Source organism: Festucalex cinctus, chromosome 1 (genome assembly GCF_051991245.1).
Source record: "Festucalex cinctus isolate MCC-2025b chromosome 1, RoL_Fcin_1.0, whole genome shotgun sequence".
Taxonomy (NCBI): domain Eukaryota; kingdom Metazoa; phylum Chordata; class Actinopteri; order Syngnathiformes; family Syngnathidae; genus Festucalex; species Festucalex cinctus.
This window is the reverse complement of record NC_135411.1, coordinates 20,586,519-20,601,391: the sequence shown is the minus strand read 5'-3', so window position 1 is coordinate 20,601,391 and position 14,873 is coordinate 20,586,519. Positions and strand designations below refer to the sequence as shown.

General features: G+C 42.3%; 1 protein-coding gene and 1 long non-coding RNA gene across 14 annotated transcripts in view; one reads left to right on the top strand and one right to left on the bottom strand.

Annotated features, from left to right (window-relative positions):
* eif4g1a (eukaryotic translation initiation factor 4 gamma, 1a) overlaps positions 1-14,873 on the top strand; it is a 37,941-nt gene that overhangs the window by 12,772 nt on the left and 10,296 nt on the right. For 5 of the 13 annotated variants that reach the window (XM_077522155.1, XM_077522147.1, XM_077522130.1 and 2 more), the window contains 14 exons: positions 291-401; positions 1,729-1,922; positions 2,130-2,222; positions 6,209-6,284; positions 6,358-7,236; positions 8,965-9,053; positions 9,204-9,384; positions 10,149-10,282; positions 10,688-10,807; positions 10,909-11,367; positions 12,892-13,038; positions 13,113-13,349; positions 13,767-13,871; positions 13,967-14,248. In XM_077522155.1, the coding sequence (XP_077378281.1) occupies positions 291-401; positions 1,729-1,922; positions 2,130-2,222; positions 6,209-6,284; positions 6,358-7,236; positions 8,965-9,053; positions 9,204-9,384; positions 10,149-10,282; positions 10,688-10,807; positions 10,909-11,367; positions 12,892-13,038; positions 13,113-13,349; positions 13,767-13,871; positions 13,967-14,248 (3,107 nt within the window). The remainder of the gene's footprint in view (positions 1-290; positions 402-1,728; positions 1,923-2,129; positions 2,223-6,208; positions 6,285-6,357; positions 7,237-8,964; positions 9,054-9,203; positions 9,385-10,148; positions 10,283-10,687; positions 10,808-10,908; positions 11,368-12,891; positions 13,039-13,112; positions 13,350-13,766; positions 13,872-13,966; positions 14,249-14,873) is intronic. The other 8 variants (XM_077522228.1, XM_077522203.1, XM_077522196.1 and 5 more) reach the window with 3 other exon arrangements.
* LOC144019294 (uncharacterized) lies at positions 2,896-4,754 on the bottom strand. The gene is made up of 4 exons (XR_013283621.1): positions 3,756-4,754; positions 3,625-3,666; positions 3,512-3,545; positions 2,896-3,434 (listed from the first exon to the last, which is right to left on the bottom strand). It is a non-coding gene; the product is annotated as an uncharacterized LOC144019294 (long non-coding RNA).

Genomic DNA, 14,873 nt, shown 5'->3' with positions numbered 1-14,873 from the left:
ATTTAGTTAGATATTCACATAATACATTAGGGTACTGAAAAGCATCCGAAAAATGATTTTATAGAAAATTAAAAGCAACCTCACTAAAAAAAGACAGCGAGTACTGTCTCGTAAGGGCAATTCATTTCATGGGACCTTTTTAACACCCGGCTTCCTCTGAATCCTCTCAATAACTCATTCTGCATCTGTCTCTTCCTGTCCTCTTTCCTTTCCTTCCCTCCTTCCTTCCTTCCTCCCTCTCCCATCCCTCGCTCCTCCCTCCTCCTCCTCCTTTTGCCGCGTTGGTTCAGAGCCCTCTCTTGCTGCGAGGGAGAGGCGGGGTGGCGGGGGGAGAGGCGGCGGCCGAGAGAACGGCCGTCTCTCTCTCCACGGTGCTCCTCTCACCTCCCAGCGCTACCCCGGTGAGTAGTGTGCGTGCGTGCGTGTCGGCCGGCTTCAGTGGCGCCTCTTGTCTCTACTGTTGTCATTGTATTTCACTTTTTAATGGACCTGCATGCACGCTGCCACTGTTCACAAGAAGCGTTGTTGTTGAAATGCATACTTCCAAGTTAGGGATATTGGGATTTTTTTTGGTGGGAGGAGGATTCCAGGATGAACCTAAAATACACTATCGCTTTAAGAGGTGAACTTGGACTAAACTTTTTAATGCACTTGTTCTTTTATCTAACAAGGAGCTGAATGGCAAAATCACAACAGGTGTTTTGATCCTCGAATCGACCAATAAACGTCCAACTATCACATCCATTTTAGTTTTTTTTTGTTTGTTTGTTTTTTTGTTTTGTTTTGTTTTGTTTTGTTTGGACTCTTCCAATCTATTTCTGTTACAACCTGATGGCGCTCAGTGGCTGGTTTCCTCTACGAACATCCTGTTGGATGACGAGGGATGCTTGAACAGTTATCGTATCTCATGTCAAAATGTCAACAGCATCTTGAGATCAACTTTTTAGATACCAATCCTGAACTAAGATGTTTATTAGTCTGTTCATGGTGAAAACAACTGTTTAAAATGTTGGCGTTCAGCTCCATGTCATTTTTTTTGTGTATATTAGCATTCTGCAAAGAAATATAAACTAGGGATAGACCGATTATCGGCGCCGGTATTCCGCATTTTGACGAATATCGGCATAGGCCATTTTTATTTAGAAATTTTGAAATACTTTATTTAGTGTAGAAAACAATTGTTTGTTTTTATTTCACTTTTGAAAACATGCTACTGCCCCTGGGAGATTCCGGAACTTGTTAGATTTTAAAAACAAAGATTGACTAAGATTTAAAAAAAAAAAAAAAAAAAAGCCAATATTTTACTAACCCTAAAAGTTGTTCAATAAACATATGCTTTAAAATTCCAAAAAAATTAAGAGCTGGACTTTGTATTTTTTCAAAATCTTGATGCCAATATTTTCCCTTTTTAATGAAAATCAGTATCGGCTCCAAATATCGGTTATCGGTGTCCTTGACTACTAGTGATCGGTATCGGTATCGGCCCTGAAAAAAAAAACATATCGGTCTATCTATAATATAAACACCACAAGGTAATGGCACAGGATAATCTTTCGTCACGATCTCAACTGCATATTAACCACACATGAGCATTTGCGATCAGGGATATTGAACATTTTTCTATAAAAGCACTTTTTTTTTTTTTTAATTTACATCAATACTGCAGTAAACATGTATTTTGCTCATTGTTTAACCTTTGTCTTTTTGTTGTCAAATTCCAATTTTCAGCAGGAGCATACTACCCGGCTCAGCCAGCGTACTCTACGTCTGTCCAGCCCGCACAGGTCATTATCAACCCTGCCCAGCAACAACAACCAGCCCCCCCATCTCAGCAGCCACCAGCACCGACACAAGGCCCACCAAAGAGGGAACGTAAACCGGTAGTGTGTCCCAACAAAAGGGCAGCGGACCTCTTTTTTGAGGTCACTAACTGAATGGAGAGCAAAAGTGTATTGTCTGTTCAATGTGGAACTTTCCCGTTTTACTTCAAAATAACAAAAGTTTTTTTTTTCTTTTTTTTTTTAAACTCTGGTAGTCAGTTGCTATTGATCTGTAGTGGCACGATGTTTACGTACCCTAAAGGGGGTATATACAAACCTAACCAATACTTTACCCTTTCCTAACAACAGATCAGAATACGTGACCCGACCCGGGGCGGACGCGATATCACGGAGGAGATTATGTCTGGTGGAAGGTCCACTACTACACCAACTCCACCACAGGTAAGAATCAAACAAGCTCTGGAACGTTTAGTGGTAGCATTGCATAGCTGTTGATGAATGCCCAGCGTCAGCGTGGACCAAAGAATATTGATATTTTAGAAATATAGACAAACAAGTAGTGGAAACTGGAGACACCACTCTAAAATGTGTGTTAATACTTAAAAAAAAAAAAATAAATAAATGAAAAAGCTTCAGTATACCCAAACTATGACTTGAACACTTGAATATAATTTAAAAAAAAATATCTTACAACATTCACACTTCAAATGATTTCTTCTTGTCCAAAGAAAAGCAAGACAAGACAGCCTAATTTTTGTAGGAGTCAATAAAAATTTGTCTATGTAACTTGCATCAAAATTGTATTTAACTCTTTGACTGCCAGCCATTTTCGGAAAAGGTAACCCCATACTGCCAGCTGATTTACAGAATTTTACCAATCTTTCAAGCTCCACAGAAAATGTTGTGTTAGGACTATGGAAACGCGGATACTACCAAATGAAAGATTGAAGTCTCATCTTTCATCTAAAAAAAACGTTTGTTTCTACCGTATTCAGATCTTCAGTAATCAATAATAGAAAACAGCTTTGTTTCACCCAAATCCTCTATTTTCTTCCAAAATACGGAGAAATCAAGCTTTTTGTGAAACGATGTTATTTCATGCACTCTAGTGAATTTGGCACTTTTTTTTTTTTGCATGAGGGATTCTACAAACACCTAAACTTCTATAAAACACTACCCCAACAATAAAAAAGTGTTTTTTGATTGCAAAATAACAGTTTATTTACATGCAACAGTAGCAATCCGAACAAACAATTTGGAAAACTCTTTGCAAACTATTTACACGTGCGCAACTGCGCATGTGTGGTGTGTGTGTACGTGTTACCATTTACAATTGTGTGGATGTTTCAACGACACAATTTTTCTTTTTGTGTGATATATTGTGGAGTAATCCCGTGCGTGCTAGGGGGATGCAGCAGGATTTGCATCACAGTTTTTGTCAGTCTGCTTCTGCATGGACTGATTTGCGTAGAGGTTGGTATGATGAACGATGTGCTGGAGAAGTTCATCCGTGATGAAGAGCTCCAGGATGTCAGCTGGCAGGTGGGAATTCAGCTCTGCTGCAGCATCCCTTGGTCCTGGTTTTGCAGCAAAGGGGAAGATGGTTGGCTGCCAGCCGAATTCATCAACTTCATGCCAGCCAGACTTTGGGATCTGCAAATATACATTTCAATATCATATATTATTTTAGAGCACTGTGATACAATGTGTGTGTGTGTGTGCATGTTTACCTTTTTTTCTTGGATGTATTGGTTGATGCACATTCTGTAAATTATAGAAGACGTTTACCATCAAATATTTTATTAGTGCTGTGGAGAATCTTTTTTTTTTTTTTTCTTTTTACCTTTGTTCTGCTCAATGTGAGAAGGGTCACTTTGGGTAGGAGCTGAAAGAAACATATACAATTACAATGCTATCGAAAGACTTTCCTTTTATTGTTGCGGTGTATTGAAAACGTATTATTTTTTTTTTTACCTTTCTTTGTCGTAGAACCAGCGGTCGGACGTTGCTGTGAGCACGATCTATAAAATATACATTCACGTTTGTATAGGTAATAGATGTTTTAGTGTATATCAGCACATTTACACACGCTGCTAGCAGATCGCCCGAGAAAGTTAGGAAAGTAATCTTACTAGCAATCTCTTAGCATGTTAGCGCTTACCTTCACGGTCTTTGGAAGACTGTCCAAGACTGTCTTGCATCGGACCCATAGTAGTCGTCATCGTCCGATGAAACGTCATCTGTGCAGACGTGCTCGGTTGTGCACCACTTTTCTCCGGTGTTAGCATCGCTAGCCGGTGGGGCCTTAGGTCGTTATTAGCATCGCTAGCCGGTGGGGCCTTAGGACGTGGTCGAAACGGCCGCGTCACCGCTTCAACTATGACTTAACCCCGTCATCACTGTGCTCTTGAGCACTGGTCGATGCTTTTGAGCTTTGAAAATAAGGATCAAGCGTGAGCTGATTGCCAACTGTAGCCTTTTTGACTCCCTTAGCCAAGTTAGCCATTCTCTCCCCCTCAACACTCTAGCTCAGCCTCTCTTCTTCTACTGTTGTCTCCTACCCGATCTTGTCCAAAAGACTCATCACAGCCATCCAGTGGCCAGGAATACTCATATAGTAACCCGATCGGCTTGATACTTGGAGCACAGCTGCCCAAGGCTTTCCTCCACCCGTTTCCATAAAAAAAACATAGTAGACGTCAATTAACGTCTATGGCGGCCAATCCTAGGATTATACTGAACGTCTTTAAACGTTTATGGCGGTCAAAGAGTTAAACAAATTGCTAAACATAAATTACTATTTTAGCGAGAATGACAAAATACATACTGTTTGATGTATCGTTGAGTTTTTACCGGGTAGCTTAATGTGTGATTAAAGCCTGGTTCACACGGCAGGAGAATTGGCCCGATTTTAGCCCCGAATTTCCCCTCCCGACAATCGGAAGGACGCACCGAGACGCAAGCGATAATCTTCACAGATAATCCTGCCGTGTGTCTTGTCACCACACACAGCGCCTCCCGATATCGGCGCTCGGAAGGAACCCCGACTTGAAATCGGGCATATCCAACATCAAAAATCTATTTAAAATTCTAAGTAATTTAGCTTTTTTTTCTAGATGGCCCTGGTTGATCTCCTTTGCTCTGCTGCCACCTGCTGGCCGTTTGTGTAATAACTACAATTTCTGCAACCGTTCTTACAGTTTAGAGCAGGGGTGTCAAACTCATATTAGCTCATGGGCCGCATGGAAGAAAATATATTACCAAGTGGGCCACATCGGTAAAATAACGGTATATAACTTATATACGATTACCGTCATTTATACGCATATTTTCGTGGACCAGCCCTAAATTACAGAACTCAAGTGTAATTATGTTGTTCCGAAGAATAACACAAATGCTAATGGAACACGGCAACACTTTCCCGGTATACGTTCCGGACGTGTTAAATCGACCTGTTTTGCATATATATTGTATGCATTCCCAGAATGCATTGCCTGGCGTATTTAATGACGTTATAAGGACGCTAATCCTTGTCATATCGATTTGTGTTAACAGTAATTGAATTTGTATCGTATTTAACACATTTATGTTGGTCTATGATTTAAAATAATAATAATAACAATTAAACAAACCATAACTTTAAGTTGTGTGAAAAAAATGACATCCAGGACAATTCCCCGTACGTTGCATTGCTCGTCTGAGAACTGCTTGTGAAATTACAAATTTTCTATATTTTGATTGTGGCCGGCTGATTAATTAGTCCGACATTACAATGTTATTTATTTATTTATTTATTTTTTAACTTTACAAAATCATCGCGCGGGCCGGATTAAACCCCTTTGCGGGCCTGATCCGGCCCGCGGGCCTTATGTTTGACACCCCTGGTTTAGAGGCTGCATCAAAGCTTTCTGTATGCTCTAGCATAAAAAAAACAACGTATAAATACATCTTTGGGACACTTAAAACACACAAAAAAACAAACGCATTTACACGTTTTTGGGAGCAAATGAGTTAAAGGGTTATTTTACTGATTTCGCCATTTTCATCAGTAAAAAGTTAGTATGTTGTCGATAATTGTTCATTTCATTATTTCATGAACAATTAATACCTTTAAAAACACATTTTGCCACTTGCTGTCGCCTGAAAATGACGTCCCAGATGCGCAGGAAGCAGGTAACGACCAATCACGGCTCACCTGTTTCTAGGTTTGAGCACGTGATGGTAGCAAACTGAGCCATGATTGGTTGTTATCTGTTGCCTGAGCATGCGTGATGTCATCTTGATGTCGACAGCAAGTGGAAAATGTATTTAGAATTGTACTTGAAGTTAAAATATTATCTTCTTAATGCTGAATGAGTCAAGTATCCCATTAAAACTGTCCCTTGCCTTCTTGTGAGTATTTAAATGGTACCATTGTGTGCTTGTAGGCCAACATCACAGAATCTGGAGCCGCACAGACTAACGGCGAAGTCATTCCGCCTGTTACGGCAGTCGCAAGACGAGGTGCATATCTTTTCTCAGTTCTTGGATAATAATGAAACGTTTCATACTAATCTCGGTTTTTCTCCCCACCCAGATGACAACATGGAGCATGTTGCTAATGTTGAGACCCCACCACCCCCTCCCACTGCGAACCCCGAGCCCGCATTTGAGGCCACACAGGAAGGAGACATCCAGGATGTGCCGGCTGCGGAATTGGAACCTGCGGCCCCTGACCTGGCTCCTGAAGTCCCGGCCCAACTGGTGGAGGACCAACCGGTCCCCGCTCTCCTCCCTCCCGTCGCAATAGCATCCCCCGTGGTGGAAGTTGAAGTCGACACTAACGCCGGTGACACGGTAGACGCTCCCGTCTGCCCGTCTCCTTCGACGGCACAAGAGGAGGAACCGCAGGCTGCTCCGGCTCCGTGTGAGAAGGTGCCAGAAAAGCAACAAGTGGAGGAAGTGCAGGTAGCGGAAGAAAAGGAAGAGCCCGGGGAGGTTGCCCCAATAGAGCCTACTGCTGAACTTGCAGAAGTAGTAACCCCTGTTGGTACGGAAACAGAGGAAATGCCGACAAAGATGGCGGCTGAAGAGCCTCCAGTCTTGGTGCAGGAGACCGTTGCTTCACTGACCCAGAATGCTGCTCCTGAACCCGAGCCGGAACCCAAGCCCAAACCCGCCCCTGAAGAACCAGCAGAGCCTCCTCTCTCCAACGGCCTTCCCCAGGACGTGGAGGAACTCTGCGAGGAAGACACTACACCCTGCGACCAGCCAGATGCTTCTCAATCTCAGGAATCCACACCTGTGGAGAAAACTGCAGCTCCAGTTGTGGAGGAGGCGGAGGTCGAGGAGAAGGAGAAGGAGAAGGAGGTGGCGGTGGTGGAAGAGAAGAAAGAGGAATTGGTGAAGGTGGCAAAAAGTGAGGACGTCTCTCCTGTCGCTGTAAACTGTCCCACAGCGGAATCTGCTATGCAAGGTAAGCCTGAGTATTAGCTCATATAAAAATATGAGTAGCGCGCAGAAGAAAACAAACATGGATGATGCCAACCTCGCTGTGAGATCCAAAACGCTGCTTCTAATTTAAAAGCACCTTAACTTGACAACAACAAGATCAGTCAACATTCACTATGATAGCAGTGGAAAAAAAAATAAAAAATCCTTGTCGATTATGTAACTAGCACGTATGGGAGCATTTTGCCAACTTGCGAGTGAAACGAGTCAAAACAACAGTTTATTTGATGTAGGGGTGGGTAATATGGCTTAAAAATTACATCACGATATTTCAAAGAAATTTGCGGTGACGATATTTTTGATGATATTGGTAAGAATTACTGAACAATAGATTTGTGATTGACACTTCAGAATAATAGCACTTTTATTGCAGCAACAATATTTAAGCATCATTTTTTTCCAGAATTGAAATGTAAACAAAGTGCCAATATACCAACTGTGATGGAATAAAATGGAAATTAAAACAGGCCAGATAGTGTTTACCCTGCGAATTACAACATAACTGCTTAAAGGACATTTACTTAGCAAATGCAATGAAAGTTGCATGAGTCAGAAAAGTCCATTATTTTCTCCTATGTAGTTGAGCCAACCGGCGTCAGCCCTCCTCGAGCGTTATTTTGCCGTGAATGGCTCTGGTTGTTTAATCAGAGGAGCGTGAAAATGCCGTGTTTCCTTGTAAACATTACTAGCGGGTATAAATAAGACAAATGTGCACTTTTAGGGCGCTGCGCGATTGAAACGTGCACGCCTTTTTGTCGCGAGCATATTAGCTTAGCGGTCGATTAGCATCACAAACTCACACGAATTAGATGGCGAATTACCAGTCACGGTAAAATAAACACCGCGGATTGTTGATCTTAGCCAAACGATACGCGACCGCTTCAGTACTATTAACCAACCGCCGTCTGTTTTTTTTTTTGTTTTTTTCTTCCATAAGTTGTGCGTCGAATCAAGAGTGCTCCAGTAATTAATGAACAAAACAGCCTCCACACGGCAAAGCTTACTCCCACTTTGTCGAAGACGCGACAGAACTGAGCTCTTGCAGCCTCAAACGCTCCTACATTGTTTGTGCAGCAGCGAACAACGCGTGTACGTCCAAGTTGACGCGAAGACGTATAATGTTATGCATTACGTCATCACGTCAATTTCGCTATATGTCCAATTTTTATCACCTAAAAAAATACACCGGTAATATCGCAGACGATATTTTTTGGAACATCCCTAATTAGGCTTAGTATGCTTTTATTTTGAAGTTGGCCTGCATGGTGGCATGACCGGCTGACGACTAGCTTGACTTGTCTTCTACACATTTCGGCTTGCATTATTGTAGTTTTTAATTGCGATTAGATGCCAACATCACCATCACAAAATCATCAATTACTAAATGAGGGCGCTAAGAAACCTCTACTTTGTTACGCTGTAATTTGGCACAAGTCTCTGGTGTTAGCTGCTAGCAGTGAGTGTGCAGCTGGCTGCTTCTAAATGTTTTGACTCAGTGTGGCACAGTGTGGTACTTAACTGAAGTTGAGCAACTCTAGATTCGCACTGAAGGAAGAATTAAAATGTATTTTGTAACACTGAAGTGCCTGTATATGTATACTGTAAAAACCCATCAAGCGATTGTGTAAAAGATTGTGATATAGTGGGAGAACATGGCATCCTGCGTTAACACCACGTTCTCCTCCTCTTGAAGCTGCTACGTCTGTGCCAAAGAAGAAGAGGAACATGAAGGAAATCAACAAGAAGGAGGCCATTGGAGACCTCCTCGATGCCTTCACAGAGGTTTGTATCAGCAGGATGTAGAACAAAAAGCTTGCAACTAGCCCATCCCGACATCATCGATATTGTTTTGCTTGGCTTTGTTTCAAAACGCCGCGTTCTCCGGAAGACTAACGTCGTGTTCTTTTCTGTTCCTTGTTTTGTTCACCCCAGGAGCAGGATGCCAAGCCTGCCTCAGAGCCCTCGTCCACTCAGGCCGACCCTGTCCCTGTTGCTCCAGCTGAACCTCCCGCCGAGGTGGCAGATGAGACCTGGGAGGAGAAGGAGGACAAGCAGAATGCAGAACCGGAATCCAAAGTGGAATCCACTGACAAGAAATACCAGTACAAAGAAGGTACGTTATAACTGCTCTGTACTGGCAAAGAGTGGCATTATTACGTCCCTGGGGCCCAACTTTTGCTGCACATGTCCTACCGCCCATTGTTTCTATTCAATAACTCACAGTTTAAAAGACATTCAACATTTCTAAATGAGAAAACAAGAGTTGTTAGTTGAAACTAACAATTAAGGACCAGTCCTCTTGAGAGCTTACTCACCTCACGGAAATGATCTTGAGTTGACAGCAGTGTGTCCTGATATCGTGGTTTTCCATGAAATTAATAGACATTTTCTCAGATCCTTTAAAACAGTTATTATTTAAAAAACACACACACACACACATTGATTAAAAAAAAAATCACATCTGTTTGGAAAAGACTGTTTTCAAGAAGTGTACGCTGCTGTGTTCATTGTAATGAGCACTGATGTTTACATCCATCCATGCTCGTCAGTGCTATAAACAGGTATTTGACGCATCCGTACAGACAATTAAACTCTTATCTTACAAATGACAAAATCTGCAATGGCAACATTCTGTGGGGAAAAGGAGACCTGCTCAAAATTCAGCACACTCCTCCAAAAAGCATCCGCCCCATTCAAGGTCCTACTCAGGATTCAAGGCTCGTACTGTAGTTTCTGCTCTACCAGACTGTAACCAACTCTATATATACGGTTCTCGTTTTTTGTACTGGTGTCTCTGTGGCGACAAGACACGGAAGGCATATATTGCACTTAAATTTCCCCCTCGTCTCATTTAATCTGTCTTCATTCATCACCCAGAACAATGGAAGCCAATAAACCCCGAAGATAAAAAACGCTACGACCGAAAGTTCCTGCTGGGCTTCCAGTTCATCAGCGCCAGCATGAACAAACCCGAAGGCCTGCCCGTCATCAACGACGTGGTTCTGGACAAGGTTGGTGCATTCCGTGTTTATTCAGGTCTACACGGGATGACATTCAGTGGCTGAATATGCCTGAACAAGTTGAGTCAAATCAACAAGTTGACGTACAGTTATTTAGATCAGGTTTGCTCTCATTTAAATGTGTGAGAGGATTAAAGTTGGCACACTGGTACAGAACATAATACAATTTGGTGTGTGTCATATATTCACATCTCAATGACGTAGTAAGGATTGATGTGGACTTTCTTTACCATGCAGTATCCACGCAAGTGCTTTTAACAAATATGCAATGTGAGATTTTCAGCCATTTTTTATGTATAAAAAGATTTCCAGCTGATTATTTAGTCATGGCCCATTTTTGACTATGACATGATTTGATCCATTTCAATCAGAAAGGAAAATTTATGTTCATTTTAGGTGAACAAGACTCCACTGCGGCCTGCAGAACCAGTTCGAATGATGAATGTCGGGCCAGATTTCACCCCCTCGTATTTGGGCAATCTGGGCAGCAGATCAGTTGGAGGACCGCGTGGACCAGTAAGTTTTTTTTTTTTTTGGTTTGTTTTTATTGCATTCAAATGACTTAAAAAGAGAAAAACAAACAAACAAAACAAATTCCTGCTCCTCTACCTCTTCAGCCCCCCGGGCCACGTCGTTCCCAGCAGGGTCAGCGGAAAGAGCCGCGCAAAATCATCACCAGCATGTCGCTCAACGACGACGTGCAGCTCAACAAAGCGGAGAAGGCCTGGAAGCCCTCGACTAAGAAGGGCGGCGGCGGCGGTGGCGGCGGCGGCGGCGGTGGTGGCGGCGGCGGCGGCGGCGGCGGCCGTGGCCGCGGCGAGGAGGACGTGACGGCGGCGCCTGACGAAGAGCTCACCCCCGAGCAAGCCCAAACGCAAGAGATTCTGAAGCGACTGCGCAGTATCCTCAACAAACTGACTCCGCAGAAGTTCCAGGACCTGATGAATCAGGTGAAGGAGCTGACCATAGACACGGAGGAGAGGCTGAAGGGTGCCATCGACCTCATCTTTGAGAAAGCCATCTTGGAGCCCAGCTTCTCTGTGGCCTACGCCAACATGTGCCGCTGCCTTACAGCGGTAAGTTTGCTGTCATTCTTGGATTTCATTTGCTCCACTGGTGATGTCACTTTTAAGCCTGGCCAAAGCCCTAAAAGTAATAATTGGTGTTAAAGAAGTATGTTGAAGTGATACGTCTTTACAAGGGCTGGGCACGACTCGGTGGTGACACATTGAGATGCAAATTGGCGAATAAGAATTTTTGGATTCAAATCAGAATGAATCAGTGTTTACCTGGTAATACTTAGGTCTCAGCATGTACCCGTGTATGTGGGGGGGTGCACAGCGAACAGTGAATTTTGGGTTTTCGTGAGGATTTCAACAGTTTTTACTTGTCGCATAGAAGTTCTGAACATATTCAGACAATTTTTCGCTGTCTGCAATGACCATTTGAAAGCTTTGATGAAGCCTGATGAAAACCCTAAACTAGCTCCACTCGAATGCATTTGTTGCTCAGTGAGATACAGGGAACTTTACATTTATTTAATGTTTCGCTTTACATAACATGCTGCTGACACTGGGAGCTTCCTAAATAAACACAACTAAGTGAAAGATTAATATTTCATGAATTTTGAAATTGTGGACAACTTTATTTACAGTAGAAAACTTTAGGGGGCTAGATGCTTAGTTTATAATTTAGCTAAGTGCATATTGATGACTCTTGAAGCTCTGCAATTTTTATTTGTAAATAATGCTGTCTATTCTTCTTAATATATTTAAAAATTAAAAGAAAAACCTTCAGTGTTGAAAATTTTAAGTCGTTTTAACAAACAAGCTTGGCATTTCAATAGATAATTTTTTTCTGTTAATATTTTATCTTTTACTGCAAATTAATATCGGCTTGAAATATCATTGGCCTCTTTGACTACTACTAATCTGTATCGCCCCTGAAAAATTCATATAGGTCTATCATTGTAACTAGCTGTAACTTTTCTTTGTCTTTTTAAGTCAGTAAGTATCTTATTCTCACTAGGGATGTAATGATAAGCTCAATATCGTGATATAGTGACATTAAAACTGCCACAATGTCATCGTCGTCATGTTCACAATATTTAGATGCAACACATCTGTTAAAAAAAAAAAAAAAAAAGTCAGGTTGATGTCCATTTGTGCAGTTCTAACACCCTCTGGTGGCTAGTGTTTTAGTGCAGTTTAATTTTCATTAGGGATGTTTTGGCCCTTCTATGTTTAAAATCTAATTGTCAGATGAAGGGAATGTAATATGCCTGTGAAGCAAGTCAATATGTGGAGGGACTCAATGTGTGCGTGCATTAACACAACATAATAACATAATAATGATAATAAACATAATAATAATAATAATAATAATAACATTGAGGTTATGTACAAAAGCACAATATTTTTTTTTTAGTGTGAGTTTTTTTGTTTTTTCAACAATATTGTGACCTTTTTTAAATATCGCCAACCTCCCTACAATATCGTGATAATTATCCTATCGTGAGCGTCATATCGTGATTGTGACATTTGGATAATGTTACATCTCTTAATTCTTACCCCCTAAACTTCTAATTCTCTTGTGTTCAGTTGAAAGTCCCCACGACGGAGAAACCAGGATACAATGTGACCTTCCGCAAGCTGCTGCTCAACCGCTGCCAGAAAGAGTTTGAGAAGGACCAGGATGACGACGAGTTCTTGGACAAGAAACAAAAGGAGATGGAGGCCGCCAAAGACGTAAGAAATCATCTCACCGGTCGCATCACCCACTTCTGTATGCCATTTTCACCCGCTTTGTGCTGTACCCGCAGGAGGAGGAGCGTGAGCGCATGCGGCTGGAGCTGGAGGAAGCCCGAGACAAGGCCAGGCGCCGCTCGCTAGGCAACATCAAATTCATTGGTGAACTCTTCAAGCTCAAGATGCTAACGGAGGCCATCATGCACGACTGTGTGGTCAAACTACTGAAGAATCATGACGAGGAGTCTCTGGAGTGTCTCTGCAGGCTGCTCTCCACCATTGGCAAGGACCTGGACTTCGAGAAAGCCAAGGTTTTTAAAGCTACACACAACCCTTATCATTGATATTTATATTCATATCAACTACCATCACAAGTATTTTATTCACAAGTTATCATGAATTCTTATGGTGGGCCAAGTATTAGGGATGTAACGATAACGGCGTGATTTTTTTTTTTTCCCCCCCCCACAAAATTTTACGTTTTTCTGTGTCGCCAACCTCCCCACAATATTGTGATAATTATTGTATTGTGATATCATATCGTGATGTTTGGATATTACATCCCCAACAAGAATGACACATACAGCTTCGTAATCCGGCCCACCAAGCATTTTCATTTTCAATACTCCTGTAAAGTTGAACCATTTCTTATATGAACGGATTGTAAATAAACTGTCTACTAGATGCTGTCAATTAGCCATTAAATTGTTTGTCTTTGTCCAACCCAGCCACGTATGGATCAGTATTTTCATCAAATGGAAAAGATAATCAAAGAGAGAAAAACGTCATCCCGGATCCGTTTCATGCTGCAAGATGTCTTGGACCTCAGACGGGTAAATGTGAAATCCTCTGGTGTGAGGCATTAATCAAAATCCACTTCCAAGTCTCTTGTATTCTAACCAATCATCCTCTGTCATCTGTTCCGCAGTGTAACTGGGTGCCCAGAAGAGGAGATCAAGGTCCTAAAACCATCGACCAGATCCACAAGGACGCGGAGATGGAGGAGCACAGGGAGCAGATAAAAGTCCAGCAGCAGCTCATGTCTAAAAAGGACACGGGTGGAGGCGGCAGCAGGATGGGTGGAGGTATGGGCGGCCGGGGCCCTCACGCACCGGGAGGTGGCCGGGGCAGCCAACCCCAGGATGAGGGCTGGAACACGGTGCCCATCACTAAGAGACCCTACGACACCGCCCGCCTTAAGATCACAAAGGTAACAAGACGGATTTCCTGGCTAGAGAAGTTCAAGTGCGAAAGAAGTACAATCTACATTTCCCTATCCTTGTTTCATGAAAAGTTGAAGTCATAAAGCCACACATAGATTTGTTTGCATTATTGTTGTAGTCTAATTTAGTAATTCTTGACTTTTTGTTTAAGCCACACTTGTTTAGTAAGATTTTGTGAAGTTATCATCGTAGTGACCGCTTAACTCATTAAGGCGTGACCATGATTCTCCCTTTCAGGCCAGGTGAGCAGATGTTTTGTTTTGACCAATTCTTGGTCTCTTAGCTGATGAAATGCATCAGAATATGCACGAGAGGGTGATGTGGGCCTCGTAGCATGTTCTGTTTTTTTTTTTTTAGCGTTTATGGTTGACGCGGATTCACGGGAGTTATGAAATGACGCGATTGATGACGGTGCGGGAGGAATTCAAATCAGTGTAACGAGTCGACAGGGGCACACTGTTAAGAAATATGTTTATAGACAATGAGGTTGTTGAAGATGTTGACGGCTTTGTAATGGAGTGGACGACAAATAATTAACACTCGATCCCCCGAGGTTATTACAACTGCGCTCCAGTGTTGAAGGTAAATATATTTGGAGTTGTAAACCCGCAG